Source organism: Ursus maritimus, unplaced genomic scaffold (assembly GCF_017311325.1).
Source record: "Ursus maritimus isolate PB19 unplaced genomic scaffold, ASM1731132v1 scaffold_16, whole genome shotgun sequence".
Lineage (NCBI taxonomy): Eukaryota > Metazoa > Chordata > Mammalia > Carnivora > Ursidae > Ursus > Ursus maritimus.
Window position 1 is genome coordinate 55050259 of NW_024424008.1, and position 15857 is coordinate 55066115.

Here is a 15857-nt window from a genome sequence, read left to right on the forward strand (position 1 = left end):
GAAAACGTGGTATATACATAGAATGGGGTATTCAGTCTTGAAGGAAATCCTGCAGTGTGACAACATGCATGAGCCTTGAGGATGTTGTGCTAAGAGAGCTAACCAGTTACAGGTGGATAAACACTGCATGATTCCACTTACGGGATTCTAAAATAGTCCATCTCATGGAAGCAAAGCATAGGTTGGTGGTTGCCAGGGGCTGGGCAGAGGGGGAAATGGGAAGTTGGTAATCAATGGGTCTAAAATTTCAGTTGTGCTAGATGAGTAAGTTTTAGAGAGCTACTGCACATGTGTGTGGGTAGTTAACAGTACTGTGTTGTATGCTTAAAAATCTGTTAAGAGGGTAAGACCCCCTGTTCTTACCACGATACAATAAGATAAAAAAAGGAATGAGACTATGAAGATAACCCAGCAGATCTGAGAAAGAACCAAACAGAACTTCTAGAAATGAAAGTTGCATAATTGATACTTAAAATGCAGTGGTTAATTTGAATGGCTAGACACTAATATGTGAACTAGAAGATCGATAAGAAGAACTCAGAATGAAGTACAGAGTGACAGGGAAATGTAAGGGAAATACGAAGATGTTAAACATGTATTGACAGATTCAATCAGATTCTAGGAGATGATAGAATGGGGAGAGGCAGTATTTAGGGAAGTAATAGCTAAGAATTTCCACAATTGATGAAAAAAAAAGTATTAGATTCGGGGAGCCTAACATATCCTGAGTTGGATAAGAAATTAGTGAAACCATGTAGAACACCAAGGGGAAAGAAGATCTTAAAAGTTGAGAGAACTAAGAGAATACCTACAAAGGAATGTTAGATTGACAGAAGCTGTCTCAAAAGCCAGAAGATTAAAAAAAAAAAAAATTCAAAGTTCTCAGAGAAAACGATTGTCATCCTAAAATTGTGTACTCAGCTAAGCCATTTTTTAGGACCAAGAGCTTAGTAAGGCTTTTCAGGAAAAAAAAAAAAAAAAACCAACAAAAAGGGGGAATTTGCCATTAACAGATCCTCACTAAAGGAACTTAACAGAGGATTTACTTAGGAAGAAGCAAAATTACTTCAGAAAGCAGCTCTGAGATGCATGAAGGAACCCAAGCCAGCAGACTGTTAACACAGGGGTATGTCTGCACAAACGTGGGCTACTGGAAGCGGTAATCATTCCTAAGAATGTTTACGGGGTTAAAAACCTCCAAGAAGGAAGTGAAGGAAGTGTGTAACTGCTTGGGTTTGAGAAACAGGGACTTAGACACCTGCTTATTAATGCTTCGTGTGTCTCCTCATCTTTTTATCTGATAACTACCATTTATCGAGCAACTCTGTTCCAGGCACTCTTCTGAGCACTTTTCCATGCATTGTCCTCACAGAAGTCTGACAAAGTAGACATTCTCATTATCCTCACTTGACAGGTGAGGAATCTGACAGAGAGTTTGTCGCTAGACCAGGGTACCACTGCTAGTAAGTCGTGGAGCCCAAGTTTGAGCCTGTGCCCATCTGAATCAGGGACCTGTTACTTTTCCACTACATCATGCCGTTGTCCTGTTGAGAGTACACATGATCTTAGCATGGAAAAGACACATTTCTTCTTAGGTAGAGAGCTGCTCTTCTGCTTAAAGAGTAAGAATGTTTGGGTTTGTCTTGCACACAAAATTGCTAACAAGCCTGCCCGGGCAGTTCTGTGTGTGACTTTAGATCTTCAGTGTTCTCTGGGATACAGGCATATTTTTTGCTTTGATTTGAAATGTTTGTCCTTAAGATTTGCTGTGCTGAAGGTCTTTGCCTTTCTCCTAGGGCTGTGTGCAAGAAGTTTGGGCTGCATGTGAGTCGAATGATGCTAGCCTTCTTGGTTCTTAGCACTGGCATGTTTTGCTCCTCATCAGGTGAGTAAAAGGGCAGGTGAGGGTGTAACAGGTGCACTGATCTTTCACAGCTGCATTGAAAGGGAGAACTTGTCTAGGCGTAGGTTATGTTTGGATAGCATAGCAGTACTTTGCAGAGCACTGTTACCTGCATGATCTTCGTCAACACTTACAGCAGTTTTGTGTCAGGGATAAGACAAATTTTCCATTTTTGCAGATGAGGACGTGGAAATTGAGAAAAGTGAAATGACTTACTGGGAGTCAAAGAACTCATAAGTGGCAGAGCTTTCTGTTCATGTCACTTTCTTTTACATTATTGTATTTTTTTAAAAATCACTATAAGGCTGAAAAACACCAGTACCCTCTGCCTTTCCTTGCTGTTAGGGGAAGAAAAATAATTTTGTTATCTTGCTCTTGTTTGTGTCTAAAACCCCTGTTCTTCATGGTTCTGCTTTCTGCCCATTATTTGCAATGTATTTTATAAAGGCATGCATCCTCTGTTGGGCTTTTTTTTTTTTTAAACTACACTTAAAGAGAATTAGAATATAACCTTAGAGCGGTGGCTTGCAAGCTGTGCTGCCATTGAACATTTCTGTTCTCTGAGCCATGGTGGCCTGTTGCCAAAAGGTAGCCTGTTCCCACTTCTCTGGAAAAATTACGCTACTAGATATAATTATCTCAATTTTAATCTCTGTGTGTACCAGAATCTAGTATAACACTAAACATGCCCAAAAATAGTATCCAGCACAAAAATGTATATTTAATTTCGTTGGCTGTATCAAAACCTATGTGGTTGTGCAGAGACCTGAGGTCTCTTTACTTGAGTAACTTTGAGAGTCACTGTTCTCAGGGAAACTGTGCTCTGCCCTCCAGGCCGGCAGAGACCTCCAATTCCTCTGTCCCTTTTGTCCTCTACATCGGCAGCCATAACCGACAACTTCGGACAGTATCAATATGGGTTAGCATTTACCTGTGAAGGTTGTACCTCATGGTTTTTTTTTTTGTTGTTGTTGTTACTTTGCTACTCCTAAAGTTGATTCATACGAGAGGGAGATACTAGCTTTGTCATCTCAGCTGAGAGTGAGAAGGCACAGAGAAGTTCAAGGCGTCCTTTGATACACAGCCTCTAAACCCTTTACTGAGTTTGGGAGATCATACGGCCTGTTTGTGGTCCTTGCCTAGTGCTGATGTTTCTTCCCTAGTGCTAGGTGAAGCAGGCTTGTACAGCTTGGAGAGGCAGATCTGCATTTTTTGTGTAGAATTGTTTAGAAATGCTGATTAAATGTCACTGTTGCAGAGACCCTGAAAGTACTCAGTCCTCTACTGTTTACTACAAGAAAGTAGTGCTGGACAGAAGTAATTAGGGAACTATCTATGTCCGTCGATGCAGGATGTAAAGTAGGGTTGCCATCCAATATTTGGCCCTTGAGAAGGCCCCCCCAGAATTCCTGGGGGGTAAAGGTTAGTGCCAGGACAGTCTCAGAAGACTATCACAAGATAAACTGCTTCAGAAATAGATAGTAAGCAATGGCTCTAAGTTTCTTGAAGCCTATTCCCTGCCTGAAAATATAGCCTGGAATTCTCTAAGTTTTGGATTTGGGGTCAGGCCAGGAGAGGAATGGCGTGCTTGGCATTGTATAACTAGGCATGTGTTGGTACCTAAAAAAACAAGAGTGAGAAAATAAGGAAAATCATTGAATTTAATTTTTTTTTTTTGGAGGCATATCCCTTTACTGCACAATTCTAGTATGTTCCTCAAAATGTGTTCCTGGTTATTGACATCGTGCAATGTGGGTAAATTTTTAATAACACCTAATAAACCTCAAACTCTTGTCCCTCTCCCTCTTTCTGTTCCCCGTTTCTTTATTCTTGCAGCCTTCCTTCCTAGCAGCTTCTGTATGTACACCACGTTGGTAGCCATGACTGGCTGGTATATGGACAAGACTTCTGTTGCTGTGCTTGGAGTAGCTGCCGGAGCTATCTTAGGCTGGCCATTCAGTGCTGCTCTTGGGTAAGGGACTAACACAGTTCATCTGCCTGTATCCCTGGGCACATAGTAAATCTCTATGTTAGCTTATCTCCATGTTGTCTGGTTACGACCTAAAGTTACAGGAATGAATTGGACTTATAGAGATTATGGGAAATGGAAGAATATTTCTCTTGGTGCATATTGTTGATTAATTCTAATAAGAATATTAACTATTAAGCCTCTGCTGTATGTTAGCTGCTGCTAAACCCCTTATAAACTTTTATTCCTGAGCCTTACAACAGCTTTGCAGGAGAAATACAATAATTAGTGCTTTATTTTTTTACTTTTTATTTTTTTAAATATTTATTTGAGAGAGAGAGCACGTGCACATGCACGAGTCGGGGGAGGAGCAGTGGGAGAGGGCCGAGCAGACTCTGAGCTGGGCTTGATCCCAGGACCTTGAGATCACTACCTGAGCCAAGATCAAGAATCAGTTGCTTAACGGACTGAACCACCTAGGTGCCCTAATCATTAGTGCTTTATAAATGAGAAAATAGAGTCCAAGAGGGTAACTTGCCTTTAAGGTTGTGTTTGCTGGGGTGCCTGGGTGGCTCACTCGGTTAAGTGACTGACATTGATTTCGGCTCAGGTTGTGATCTCAGGGTTGTGAGATTGAGCCCCACATTGGTCTCTGTGCTCAGCATGGAGTCTGCTCCAGATACTCTTTCCCTTTGCCCTTCTCCCTGCTCGCTTGCTCTCAATATAAAAAAGTCTTAAAAGAAAAAAATTGTTTGCTTTTGGACCCAGGCCTCCCCGACTTTGCCGCTGATGTGTTTTCCACACCACACCACTGTGTGCTGTGCATTTCCCACTCACGAGGCCTGAAAAAGGACTTTCCCTGCTGTCTTAAGTTCTTGCCTCAGCAGCGTTGTTCCCATAGGCCCATAGTATTTCTCATTCCTCGTGTTTCTTGTTCCCACCACTTCTGCTGTAGTCTGTGCTGCCTTCACTTCTTACCTGCCCTGCTAGTAACTTAGAAAAATACTGTACTTTGATGTTAAGGTTATTATAGTACAGTTGACCCTTGAACAACTTGGGGGTTAGGGGTGCTGACCCCCCGCACTGTTGAAAACCTGCATGTCACTTTCGGCTCCCCAGAAACTTTATAATAGCCTATTGTTGACAGAAGCCTTACCGATAACTTAGTCAATTAACGTGTATATTGTATGTATTATGTATTCTTACAATAAAGTAAGCTAGAGAGATGAAAATATTACTGTGAAAATAAAGAAAAGATATAGTTACAGAACTGTGGTGTAGTTATAAAAACAAAAACAACCCACGTATATGGGGACCCACACAGTTTAAACCGGTGTTGTTTAAAAGTCAACTGTAGTAGTATATCTATTTTTATTAAAAAAAGTTCCAGTTTGTATGAGGTGAAAAGAATTCTTAATTCTCTTTTCCCTAGCCTAATCTTCAAAGATAGTCACTAATACTTTTGTATATATCTTTCCAGAACTTGTCCTTATGTGTGTAAATACACACACGTATGTGCATACATACCATAAATTCTTAAATAGAATTATCCTGTAACTGTCTATGTCTTCTATCGTTCGTAGACTTAAATTATTCTGTGTGGGTTGCATAGCATTCTGACCATAATTTAGCCATTACCTTATTGGTAGATGTGTAGTTTTCAGTTTTTTTGCTATGCCGTACAATGGTTCAGTGAACATTTTTGTACATATGTCTGTACGTTTATGGAAATTTATGAGGTAAGTTTTTAGAAAGGGAGTTACTAAGAGGATAGGTATTCTAAATTTCCTTAATTGTCTTTCATTTTTTTATTTTTTATTTTTTTGAGGCTCCAAACTTATTCACACTGTAATTCTCACATGGAATAAATATATAGGTTCTTCATATTTCCTGCATTGTTCTGATTCTTTTTTAACCCACTGGTTAACAGAGAAAGAATTTTAGTTTCATTCTATGATCTCACTGTAATCCAAAAATGTCATTGTCTTTCTTTTTTTTAAATTTTCCTTAATTGTCTTTTAAAGGTTGGTTTCCCCACCTCCAGTTTTTTCTTCTATTTTACATATCATCAAATTTTTAAGATTTTGTGTGAGGCCCTCTTTTATCTTTTCTCCTTTCAACCATCTTGATGATTCCCATATCCTAAATCCAGTGCAGTCGTCTCATATAGTCCTGGTTGCCTATTAGATATCTCTTTTTCAATAGCTAAACATTTACAAAACTGAGCTCATTATCTTCTCTCTATATCTGTTCTTTTACCTGTGTTTCCCAATAAATGATACCACGATCTACTCAGTGCTGAACCAGGAACCCGAGAATTATCTGTGACTCTTTTTCTCTTTCCTGTATCCTATTTATTGTACCTCCTGAGTATCTTGAATCTGACTACTCTTCTTCACCTCTGCTCCTGGATTACCACACAGCCTCCTGAATGTTCTTCCCATCTCTAGGCTTGATCTCTGTAAATCTCTCCACAATCAAACCAGAGGTTTTGTCCTGAAATGCAGATATGATTGTATCACTCCCTGGTTTGTTTTAAACTCTATAATAGCTTCCCTAGTCCTCTGTGTCACAGAGGTTGGCAACCTGTGGCCTGTGGGCCCAGCCCAGCTGGTCCTGTTTTGTACAGCCCAAGAACTAAGAAGTTGTTACGTTATAAAAGGTTAACAACACACACACATTACCGACAGACTCACACAGAATATGCAACAGAGACCATATGTGGCCTCTAAGGCCTAAAATACACACTGTTAGGTCCTTTAAATAAAATGCTTGCCACCCCTTGTTCTATGGTATCCAGATTCTAACATGACGCACAAAGTCCCGATCTTCCCTCCTTTTTACCTCTACAGCCTTGTCAGTTCCTCTGTTCCTTTTACTCTGCACCATTGACATTGAACTTTGTGAGTTCTTCAGATACCTCTGGGTGGCATGTTTTGATTGGTCTACCTTTAGCCGAGATAAGGGATTTTAGGATCACTATCAGCTTACCTTCATTTATTGAATACTTTGTGTTAGGCACTGCTGATACTTTGATAAAGAAGACAGTTACAGTTCCGGCTCTCTTGGAGCTTAGTAGGAAAGACAGACATTGAACAAATAACTAAAAATACGACTTAGCAAAGGAGAAGTAGAGATGCCATGGAAATGTAACTAGTTGGGCAGAAAAAAATGAAAACACAAATGTTAATGCAAAATTTAGATAGTAGAATGTGGAAGTTCACATCACAGAAGAGCTAGCTTGTGATAGCACATGGCGTTGCTGAATAAACGAGAGAGGTGGTAATGCCGTGTGAGTTCAGAGGCGGGAGAAATTGGTCTGCAGAGAGTTTCTGCAGAGGAGGCAAGAGCAGAGCCTGCAGTGGACATTTGGGTAAGTTCTGTGGAAATAGGTGGGTGTGGGGAGGGAAGTACTTGTGACTGGAGCATGGGTAAAGATTCTGACTAGTGTTCTAGATTTGGAGGTTATGGATATGGAGGTGGTTGTTCATGCAAGAGTCAGAGTACCTACCAAGAAAACGAGTGTAGAGAAAGAGGAGAAGTTTGCTTCTGGGACATAAGACCATGGTAGTGCACAAAAAAGACACTAGAAAGGATCACTTGGGAAGAGGTCAGGAAAGAACAGGAACCAGGAAGCCTAAAGAGGAAGGAACAGATGCTTTGTGTCAAGTGCTGCATAAAGACCAAGGGAGGTGAAGCTTGTGAAGAGTTACTGGGTCTGGCCGAGAGGAGGTTCCTATTGACCTTACATCTGTCTCACTAGCTTGAAGCCAGGCCTTCAGGAAGGAGCAGTGGAGGTGACATACATATGCCACTTGTTTGAAGAATTTAAGTGCAAGGGAGAAGAGCAAATGGTGTTGGAAGGGAATATATCAGAACTGACATGTCAAAGTTTGTAATATTATTAAAATCTTTATAAATCATGGAAGAGATGAGTATTCATTTGGCCCCGTGGGTGTAGGACTGCAGGGCACATTCACTTACAATATATTTTATAATGTGCATTACACATAAATATGTATAAAATGGAGCTCTTTCCATAAGCTCAGTATTAATATTTCTTGTGCATTTTGGGGTGCAAAGTACTCTCGTGGGCTCTGTGAAGAGAACACTATATTGTTGAGAGGACATCCTCTCCTATATCAGCTTTCTTTCCTCACTGTTAACTGCTAGAGACATTTTTTTTCCCTCTGTTCAGTTTTAGGTATGTGTAAATCTGACTTGAGTTTATATTCTAAGTATTTAATTCCCTATTTTGTTTCTCTGATAAATAGTTTACCCATTGCCTTTGATTTGCTGGTCATGAAGCACAGGTGGAAGAGTTTCTTTCATTGGTCTCTGGTGGCCCTAATACTGTTTCTGGTGAGTTTTATTTTTTCTTTGTTTTGTTTTAAAGTTGTAATGAAAGCATGCTGATGTAGGAAAGAGAATATGAGAAATGCATTCTGTTTTTCATTTTGCAGTTTATCCTGTTAGTATTGGGAGAATGTTTCCAGAACAAAACCCTGCAATTGGTATCTATTTTCTGCTCTGTCTTAGGTGCCTGTGGTGGTCATTGATAGCTACTACTATGGGAAGCTGGTGGTTGCACCACTGAACATCGTCTTGTACAATGTCTTTACTCCTCATGGACCTGATCTTTACGGTAAGGCCGTAGGGATCTGGGGAAGAATAGGAGATAGCTTCATTTGCCAGAGCTTTGAACTTTCCGCTTAGTTGTTTCATTTTCTCAAATACAGCATTTCTTTGCTGGTAATCTTCTTACCTAAAAATAAATGACATTTGGATATAGCGCAGTGATGATAAGTAGCCACTAAACATTTCTTCTTGATCTTTCTTTCTTTCTATATTTATTTGAGAGAGAGAGTGTGCACATGCATGCAAGCGAGTATGGGGAGGGGCAGAAGCAGAAGGAGAGAAAAACCTCAGCAGACTCCTTGCTGAGTGCAGAGCCCAATGCAGGGCTTGATCTCAAGACCCTGAGATCATGACTTGAGGTGAAACCACAAGTTGGACACTCATCCAACTGAGCCACCCAGGCACCCCTTGATTAATATGATTTCTCTTAGTCCTGCTGTCATTCACAGCATGCCATGGCTCTTGAAGCTACTTTTTTATTTTTTTTTAAAGATTTTATTTATTTATTTGACAGAGATAGAGACAGCCAGCGAGAGAGGGAACACAAGCAGGGGGAGTGGGAGAGGAAGAAGCAGGCTCCCAGCAGAGGAGCCTGATGTGGGGCTCGATCCCATAACGCTGGGATCACGCCCTGAGCCGAAGGCAGACGCTTAACCGCTGTGCCACCCAGGCGCCCCGAAGCTACTTTTTTAAATTAAAAGTTAACTTTTTTCTGTTGTCATTAGAAAACCAATACAATAACAGAAATAGGAAAATAAAAGCATTCGTGATCCCGTTATCTCCAGGTAGCTATTGTTAACACCTTGGAGTATATTCTTCCAGAGGTTTTCTGGACATAGACACGTTTAGTGTTACTTGTTCTTTTAAAAATTTGCATTTAGTGTCAGGCATTAGGAAAGGAAGTTTGGAAAATGTGTAGACAAAGCAGAGCAAGTGATAGAGTCAGCATGAGAGGGTGGGTAGTTTGGCCAGTTTAGGGTTGAGAGGGGAAAAAAGTGGGATGCCTTTAGTCTGGGGAAGGCAGTCTCCATTTTACCTCCACCCCTGCACCCCACGCCTTATCTCAGCTAGCCCTCAGTCTGTTTTATTTACCCCCCCCCCCAGGGCATTTGAGTTAGTGACAGTTATAGAGGGATGACCTAATGATCTTCCTGGTCAGATCTGCCGTTTTATGAGGTTGTTTTTTCATTAAAATAAGTTTAGTTTCTTTTGCATTAATTTTCTGAAGGTCTTGAAGCATTTTGTATATGTGATCATCTTGGGGCTCTGCTGTGAAGCAGGTTAATATTACCTCTGTGTCTTATCAGTTTAAGCCATGCCCATCACTTTTCTGTGCCACTTTGCCAACAGAACCAACAGATTGGATGAGGAGATTTAAATTAAGCATATGAGTGAGATTTAATTGGGCCTGTTGGGATTTGTGGAGTATTGTCATTTTAGAGGGCAGTAGGTAATAGGTCAAAATTGTGTTTTGTTCAGTGACTTGAATTCACAGACTGCCTTGTTTAGAGAATAATTTCTAAGTGAAGGAATTTTAACTTTTTTTAAAGTTTATGTAATCTCTACACTCAACATGGGGGTCCAGCTCACAACCCCGACATCAGGAGTCCTACACTCCTCTGGCTGAGTCAGCCAGGAGCTCCCTAAGTGAAGGAATTTTAAAAGGTTTTCTACGCAACTAGTGAATTGTTGAGCATTAGATCAAAAATGAATGATGTACTATATGTTGGCTAACTGAACATAATAAAAAATAATTAAAAGAAGGCTCCTTTGGGACTGCAAGATCCCCAAGGATGTGGAAAAACTGCAATTTTAAGCTTTTGCCTCTAGATGTCTCCCTTTAGCTAGAGAGAGTTTGTATGTTTAATTGCCCCTTCCTTGTTTTAGTTGCCTTCTAAAATTTTATTTGGTTCTCCAAGTCAATAGAAGGAAGACTTCCTCTTAGACCCAGAGTGCACATTAGAAATTGATTTACTGGAATCTGTTGGAAGCATAATATCCATTATATACGGGTGAATAAATTGTTAATTTCAGTTTAATTTTGGGAAATTGTACCTTTTAAACAGGTTATTACATATTGATATTTCGATTGCTCATTTACAAAACTTTGAGAGTATATGAAAGCAGTTGCCGAGATAGATGAGGTTTATAAATCTACAGGTTGGCCAGGAGAGTAGAAAAGAAAGAATAAATTCTGATTTAGGTTTCTGGTTTAACAGTGGCTGGGTTGGGAATCTTTGTTTTGGGATCCAGCAGAGAAGTGGCCAGTCTTTTCTTGGATGTTGGCATCTGCTGTTCATTTTGGCCAGTGTTTGCCTGGGGGAAGTGCCTGGAGCTCTGTTCTGCCTGTTTTGAAGAACCTGGGATAGCTTCAGTTCAGATTTTGCTATTTTGAATGTACAGGAACTGATCACTTTCCTAGTGATGGTGAAAGCTCTGTTGGGACAGAAGGCATTGTCATGCTGGGCACCAACAGGACTGATGCACTGCTGTAGTCAGACTTGAGGGCGTTTTTCCTTTATGGTAGAATTTTTGTGCTTTTACCTCATCTTTGAATTTGACAATTTTGGGATGGGGTTGATGTCCATTCTTTTTTTAAAGAGTAACTAACTCCTTTTGCAGAGAAAATACTTCTTCCATCTTAGAAGTAAGTGTTCTTTGTGTATTCTAGGTCCTCAATAAAGAGTTGTCATGATGAATAAATAGATGAACAAATTTGGGAGTATCATTCAGGTTATATTATGCCCTGATCACTCTTCTGTCCTACAACTATTTTGGTTAGACCTGTTGTGGTGTATTAGATTGGGATTTTTTTAAAATACCAAATAAGAATAATAGAGGTGAAAGTACTTTTTAAAACAGAGTACTCTGTGATTGTCCTCTAACTTATAATGGGTGAGTCCATTCCATAAATACCAAAGACTGACTTTTTAATAAATGCTTTGATGCCGTACCATTGTCAGTGAGACAGCGTATCTTTTGTCCTGGAAACTCCAGCTCTTTCGCTTTGCCGACATGTTTGGCACTACTTAGCATAATTTGACTATTTTGTAAGACTCTCCTGCTCCAAGTGCTTCATTAGCTATGGTAGGTACGTTTTTTATCTGAAAATTACAAATGCATTGTGTTGATAGTTTCTGCCTTCGTGTCTTAGTGCTGTTTCTTATATATAAGCCTGTAATACTTCTCGAACAGAAAGATAACTGGATTTCAGCTGAAGAAACATTAAATAAATTGCCTTTGAGCATTTGTGTCCTCCTAGAATTTGCTGTCCAATAAGGCTGCAGGCACAGGAATAGATAATTATGGTCCGGTGTATTATGTGCTGCAGTAGAAAGATGGGGAATCCTAGTAGGAGCAAGTCCATCTGTTGGTAGCAAGAAGACTTCTTAGAGGTGGTAGTCCTTGAGCTGAGCATGGAAGGAAGAGTAAAAGTTTAGTGAGTAGATGCTAGGGGAGTGTATTTCAGACAACTACAATGTCCAGTGTAGGTACTGCTGAGACGCAAAAAAAAAAAAAAAAAAAAAAAAAAAAAAATCGAACATTGGATTCTTTTTTAAGAAAGAAATTTAACAGTGTTAGCTGATTTTAGGTAGAAACTACACAGGCATGAGCAAGATAAATTCAGTCTCTCTGTTGTGATTATAATATAAATATTGACTCCATTGTTCGTGGTTTTCAAAGGGACCTTTCTATACTTTCTTGGTCAGAGAGCATTTATTAATGACATACTCCAGACCTGAGCTGACTCTTTGGAAGCCAGGAGAAAGAAAAAGAGTACTTCTTTACAACTATTAATTACAATAGTTTCTGTTTAAAAAAAAAATGCCTGTTATATAGCAAAAATCTTACACAACTGTCTTGTTGCCCTCACAAAAGTTCTGTGAGATAGGCATTATTTATTCTTACTCCCAGCTGTGGAAACCAAGGTGGGGATGGTGAGGGACTTGCACATAATTAATAAGTGGCAGAAGTGGGATAAGAGCCCAGGGCTGTCTGACTCCAAAGCCTGTGTTCTTTCCACTGCAAACAACCTCAGCAAAACCCTGGAGTTTGGCAGTTGAGATTCTACAGGAGAGTAAACTTGCAGAAACAGAGCATGAGTTGGAGGTGGTAGAAGATAAGACTTGTTCTGAAGAAAGGGCAGGAAGTAGCTGTACCTTTGAAGGTCCTATGTACTTAGGCTTAGAGAATGATCAGGAGCCTTTGGAGAGCCTCGATGGCACGAGGCCATGCGCACTGGCAGGCTGTCTTTCACATGGGAGGAGCATTGCGCCACCCTTGTCAGAGAAAGAAGGAATATTTGGACGAGATAAAGAATACTTGGCATTTAGGAAATTTAGTGTAGACGTAAAATTGCAAAGTTGTAGGCAAAACATCCCTTTGGTGTCAAAGATCATTTAGTGTTGCAAAAAGAAAGTGACTGGTCATGGCACTGATTTTGCTCTTACCCTTGTAACATTTCAAGTTGGTTGATGTTGAGGTTGGTAAGTATTTTCGTGTGGGGAGTGAAGAATGGTGCTGTCTGAGGAGGAGTACACAGACCTGGGGAAGGTGTGGGAGGACAGGTATGAGAAATGCTCTTCCCTCAAAAATGACACTGAGTCTGCTCAAGGATGCCACTTCGCAGCTTAGGACACGATCCCTGCCTGTTCCTGTATTTTTATCCACATCTGTCAGATCTCTGGACAGGACATTTTGGAGGGCAGAGGTGAATGGTCTTTATTAAAAGGCTCAAACTTTTCCATTCTTGCAGTAGCAGAGGAGGAAACCCCAGTGAGTCTCTTGAGAGTTGACTGTCAGCCAGAGCTGTTCTAGAGCTTTCATTCTTTTGCTGATCGTTTTTTGGGGACCTTGGTGTCTTTTCGCTCTTGGTGTTGCAAATTTGACATATATGAGATGATTTACTATAATTTAGTTCTTGCAGTTCTATTAAATTATAGGTCTATAAAATGGTTTCCTTTCATTCAATCTGGGGAACAGTAAACATTATCCCTTCTTCTTTTAGCCTCTTTGAAGTTTCCCTTTAGCTCATTTGAATGGAAGGAATTGAAGCACTTTCCCTAAAGAGGGAGATGGGTGAGTCATTCCCTGCATAGACCCTGCTTCCAGCTTTCTTTCACTGCACACTTTGCACCGGTTAAATGCGTAGCTTGTCATTCTGATGCATTTTTTTCTGCATAGTTCAGCTTTGATACTTTCCGAGAAATAGCATTGAATATCTCCCTGGAAAGAGATAAAAGCTTTTCCTCTTTTCTCTTTTAAGGCAGGTGTCTCATCAAGTAGGGGAGGACACTGGCTGACAGAGTTTACTATTTTTGTCCCTTTTTGCCCTTGTTTTTAAGACTGTTGTCTCTTGAACCTTCCTCGCTCTTGGCTTATCCTCCAATTTTTACCCTGTTCTTCCAGGAAGTAACAGTCTATTATGAAATGTTCATAGCCTAGCTATGAACTTGATCTTGAGTTCCTAACAGATAAACATAGTTGAGTTTACCAACTTAATACTTTTGATTCAGAATCTCAGAGTATAGTATACCTAGGTAAAAAGATAGCCCTAGTTGGAGGGTATAATAAGTTGTGGTAGAGACAGATATTTGCTGGAAATAAAGTGCTTCCCTACAAAAACAATACGTATTTGTAAGGATCAAAGAGAAAGAGGCTCTCCCCCACCTTGATGCTTATTAGCATTTGTAAAAGATGTGAAAGTTGACATTTCTCCTAGTCAATCTGGTTTTTCCTCTCAGGCTCAGATTTTCAGAATTTGTTAGGGAAAAGGCAGGTCAAGGTTGATATTGCTGCCACCACACTGGAGATGATACAGGAAAGTACCTTTCTTGGGGCGCCTGGGTGGCTCAGTTGGTTAAGAGTCTGACTCTTGATCTCAGCTCAGGTCTTGATCTCAGGGTTGTGAGATCGAGCCCCGTGTCGGGTTCCTTGCTGGGTGTGGAGCCTATTTGAAAAAACAAAACAAAATAAAACAAAAAAACTACCTTTCTGGAAACTGGATTCCCCAAGGACTCAATTTAGGAAACATGTTGTTAAATGTTAATTAAAATCCAGAGAAGATATATATTTCTATATGAAAATCATCAGTTTTCTAAAGAATACTGGATATAAATATGTCTCTAATGAGCTTGGCCTGGGACAGAACCTCTGTTCATGGTCACCATCATTGTATTTAGACAGGAAGGAGTGAGCTTTCCCAAAAGGTGACACACAATTGAAGTCTTGTCTTTCCTTAGGGTACCCCCTCCCTCTTCTCCCCTAAATGTTCCTAGCATTACGGGTTTAGTTTCTAATCTTATTTTGCTGTGCAAGCTGCAAAAATGTCAGGTTTTTCTGACTATTCCTCTGCCTTCTGATTACCCTTTTAAGCAATGCTGATTGCAGGAAATTGCTGTGGTGCAAGGCGGGTGTCACAACACACAGTGATTAAAACCCGCATGTGTCATTCACTGCCTGATTGAAGTAATCACACAGAGGGGAAGAGCAGATGAAAAACCTGCTAAGTGTGCAGAGGAGGGCTGGTTCTCATCATTTGGGTTTAAGGATTTTGAGTTAAAGAATCAAAACTCGTGTGAATAAGGCTTGTGTTTTCACTCATTTTGTTTCATTCTGAGTCCTCAAAACTTAGCAGGATCTGGGTCTGTGAACATTATTTTCCTAAGGAAAACAACTTATTGCTTTTTATCAAATGCAGGGTCCCCTGTATACGTGACTATAGAACAGTGGTTAAGCACATCAAGGGGAAAGATCCTAGCATGTGAGTGGGACAAATAGGTGAGAATAAAATGGGGAAAGGCCCGAATAGCTCAGTCCTGCAAGACTGCCCCCCTCCTCTCCCTGCCACACACACACACTCCAGACACCAATCACAAGCCCACAGATTGTCACTTCTGACCCACCAGCTATAGATGGGAAGTTCTAACAGCCCCCTCTTGGGGTTCAATTAATTTGCTAGAGTGGCTCAGAGAACTTAGAGAAAAATTTACTTAAATTTGCCAGCTTATTAGGGAGAATATTATAAAGGATACAAGTGAATAGCCAGATAGAAGAGATGCATAAGGCAAGCTTTGTGGAATGGAGCTCAGAACTCCCATTCTTTCCAGGAGCACCACACTCCTCGCACTTCTGCGTGTTCATCAACCCGAAGTTCTCTGAACCCTCTCCTTTTGGGTTTGTATGGAGGCTTCATTACATAGGCAGATTTGTGAAATCATTGGCCATTGGTGATTGAACTCTATCGCCAGCTCCTCTCTCCTCTTCAGAGGTCATCAGGGTGGAACTGAAAATTCTAACCCCCTCCCCCCCAGTCACATGGTTGGTTCCCCTTGCCATCAGTCCCCA

General features: G+C 40.5%; 1 protein-coding gene across 5 annotated transcripts in view; it reads left to right on the plus strand.

Annotated features, from left to right (window-relative positions):
- ALG9 (ALG9 alpha-1,2-mannosyltransferase) overlaps window positions 1-15857 on the plus strand; it is a 128921-nt gene that overhangs the window by 12586 nt on the left and 100478 nt on the right. For all 5 annotated transcript variants that reach the window (XR_005835083.1, XM_040631222.1, XM_040631223.1 and 2 more), the window contains 4 exons: window positions 1797-1885; window positions 3740-3875; window positions 8147-8234; window positions 8412-8517. Coding sequence is in view for 4 of the 5 variants with exons in the window: in XM_040631222.1 (XP_040487156.1) it covers window positions 1797-1885; window positions 3740-3875; window positions 8147-8234; window positions 8412-8517 (419 nt within the window). In the remaining variant the exon portion in view is untranslated. The remainder of the gene's footprint in view (window positions 1-1796; window positions 1886-3739; window positions 3876-8146; window positions 8235-8411; window positions 8518-15857) is intronic.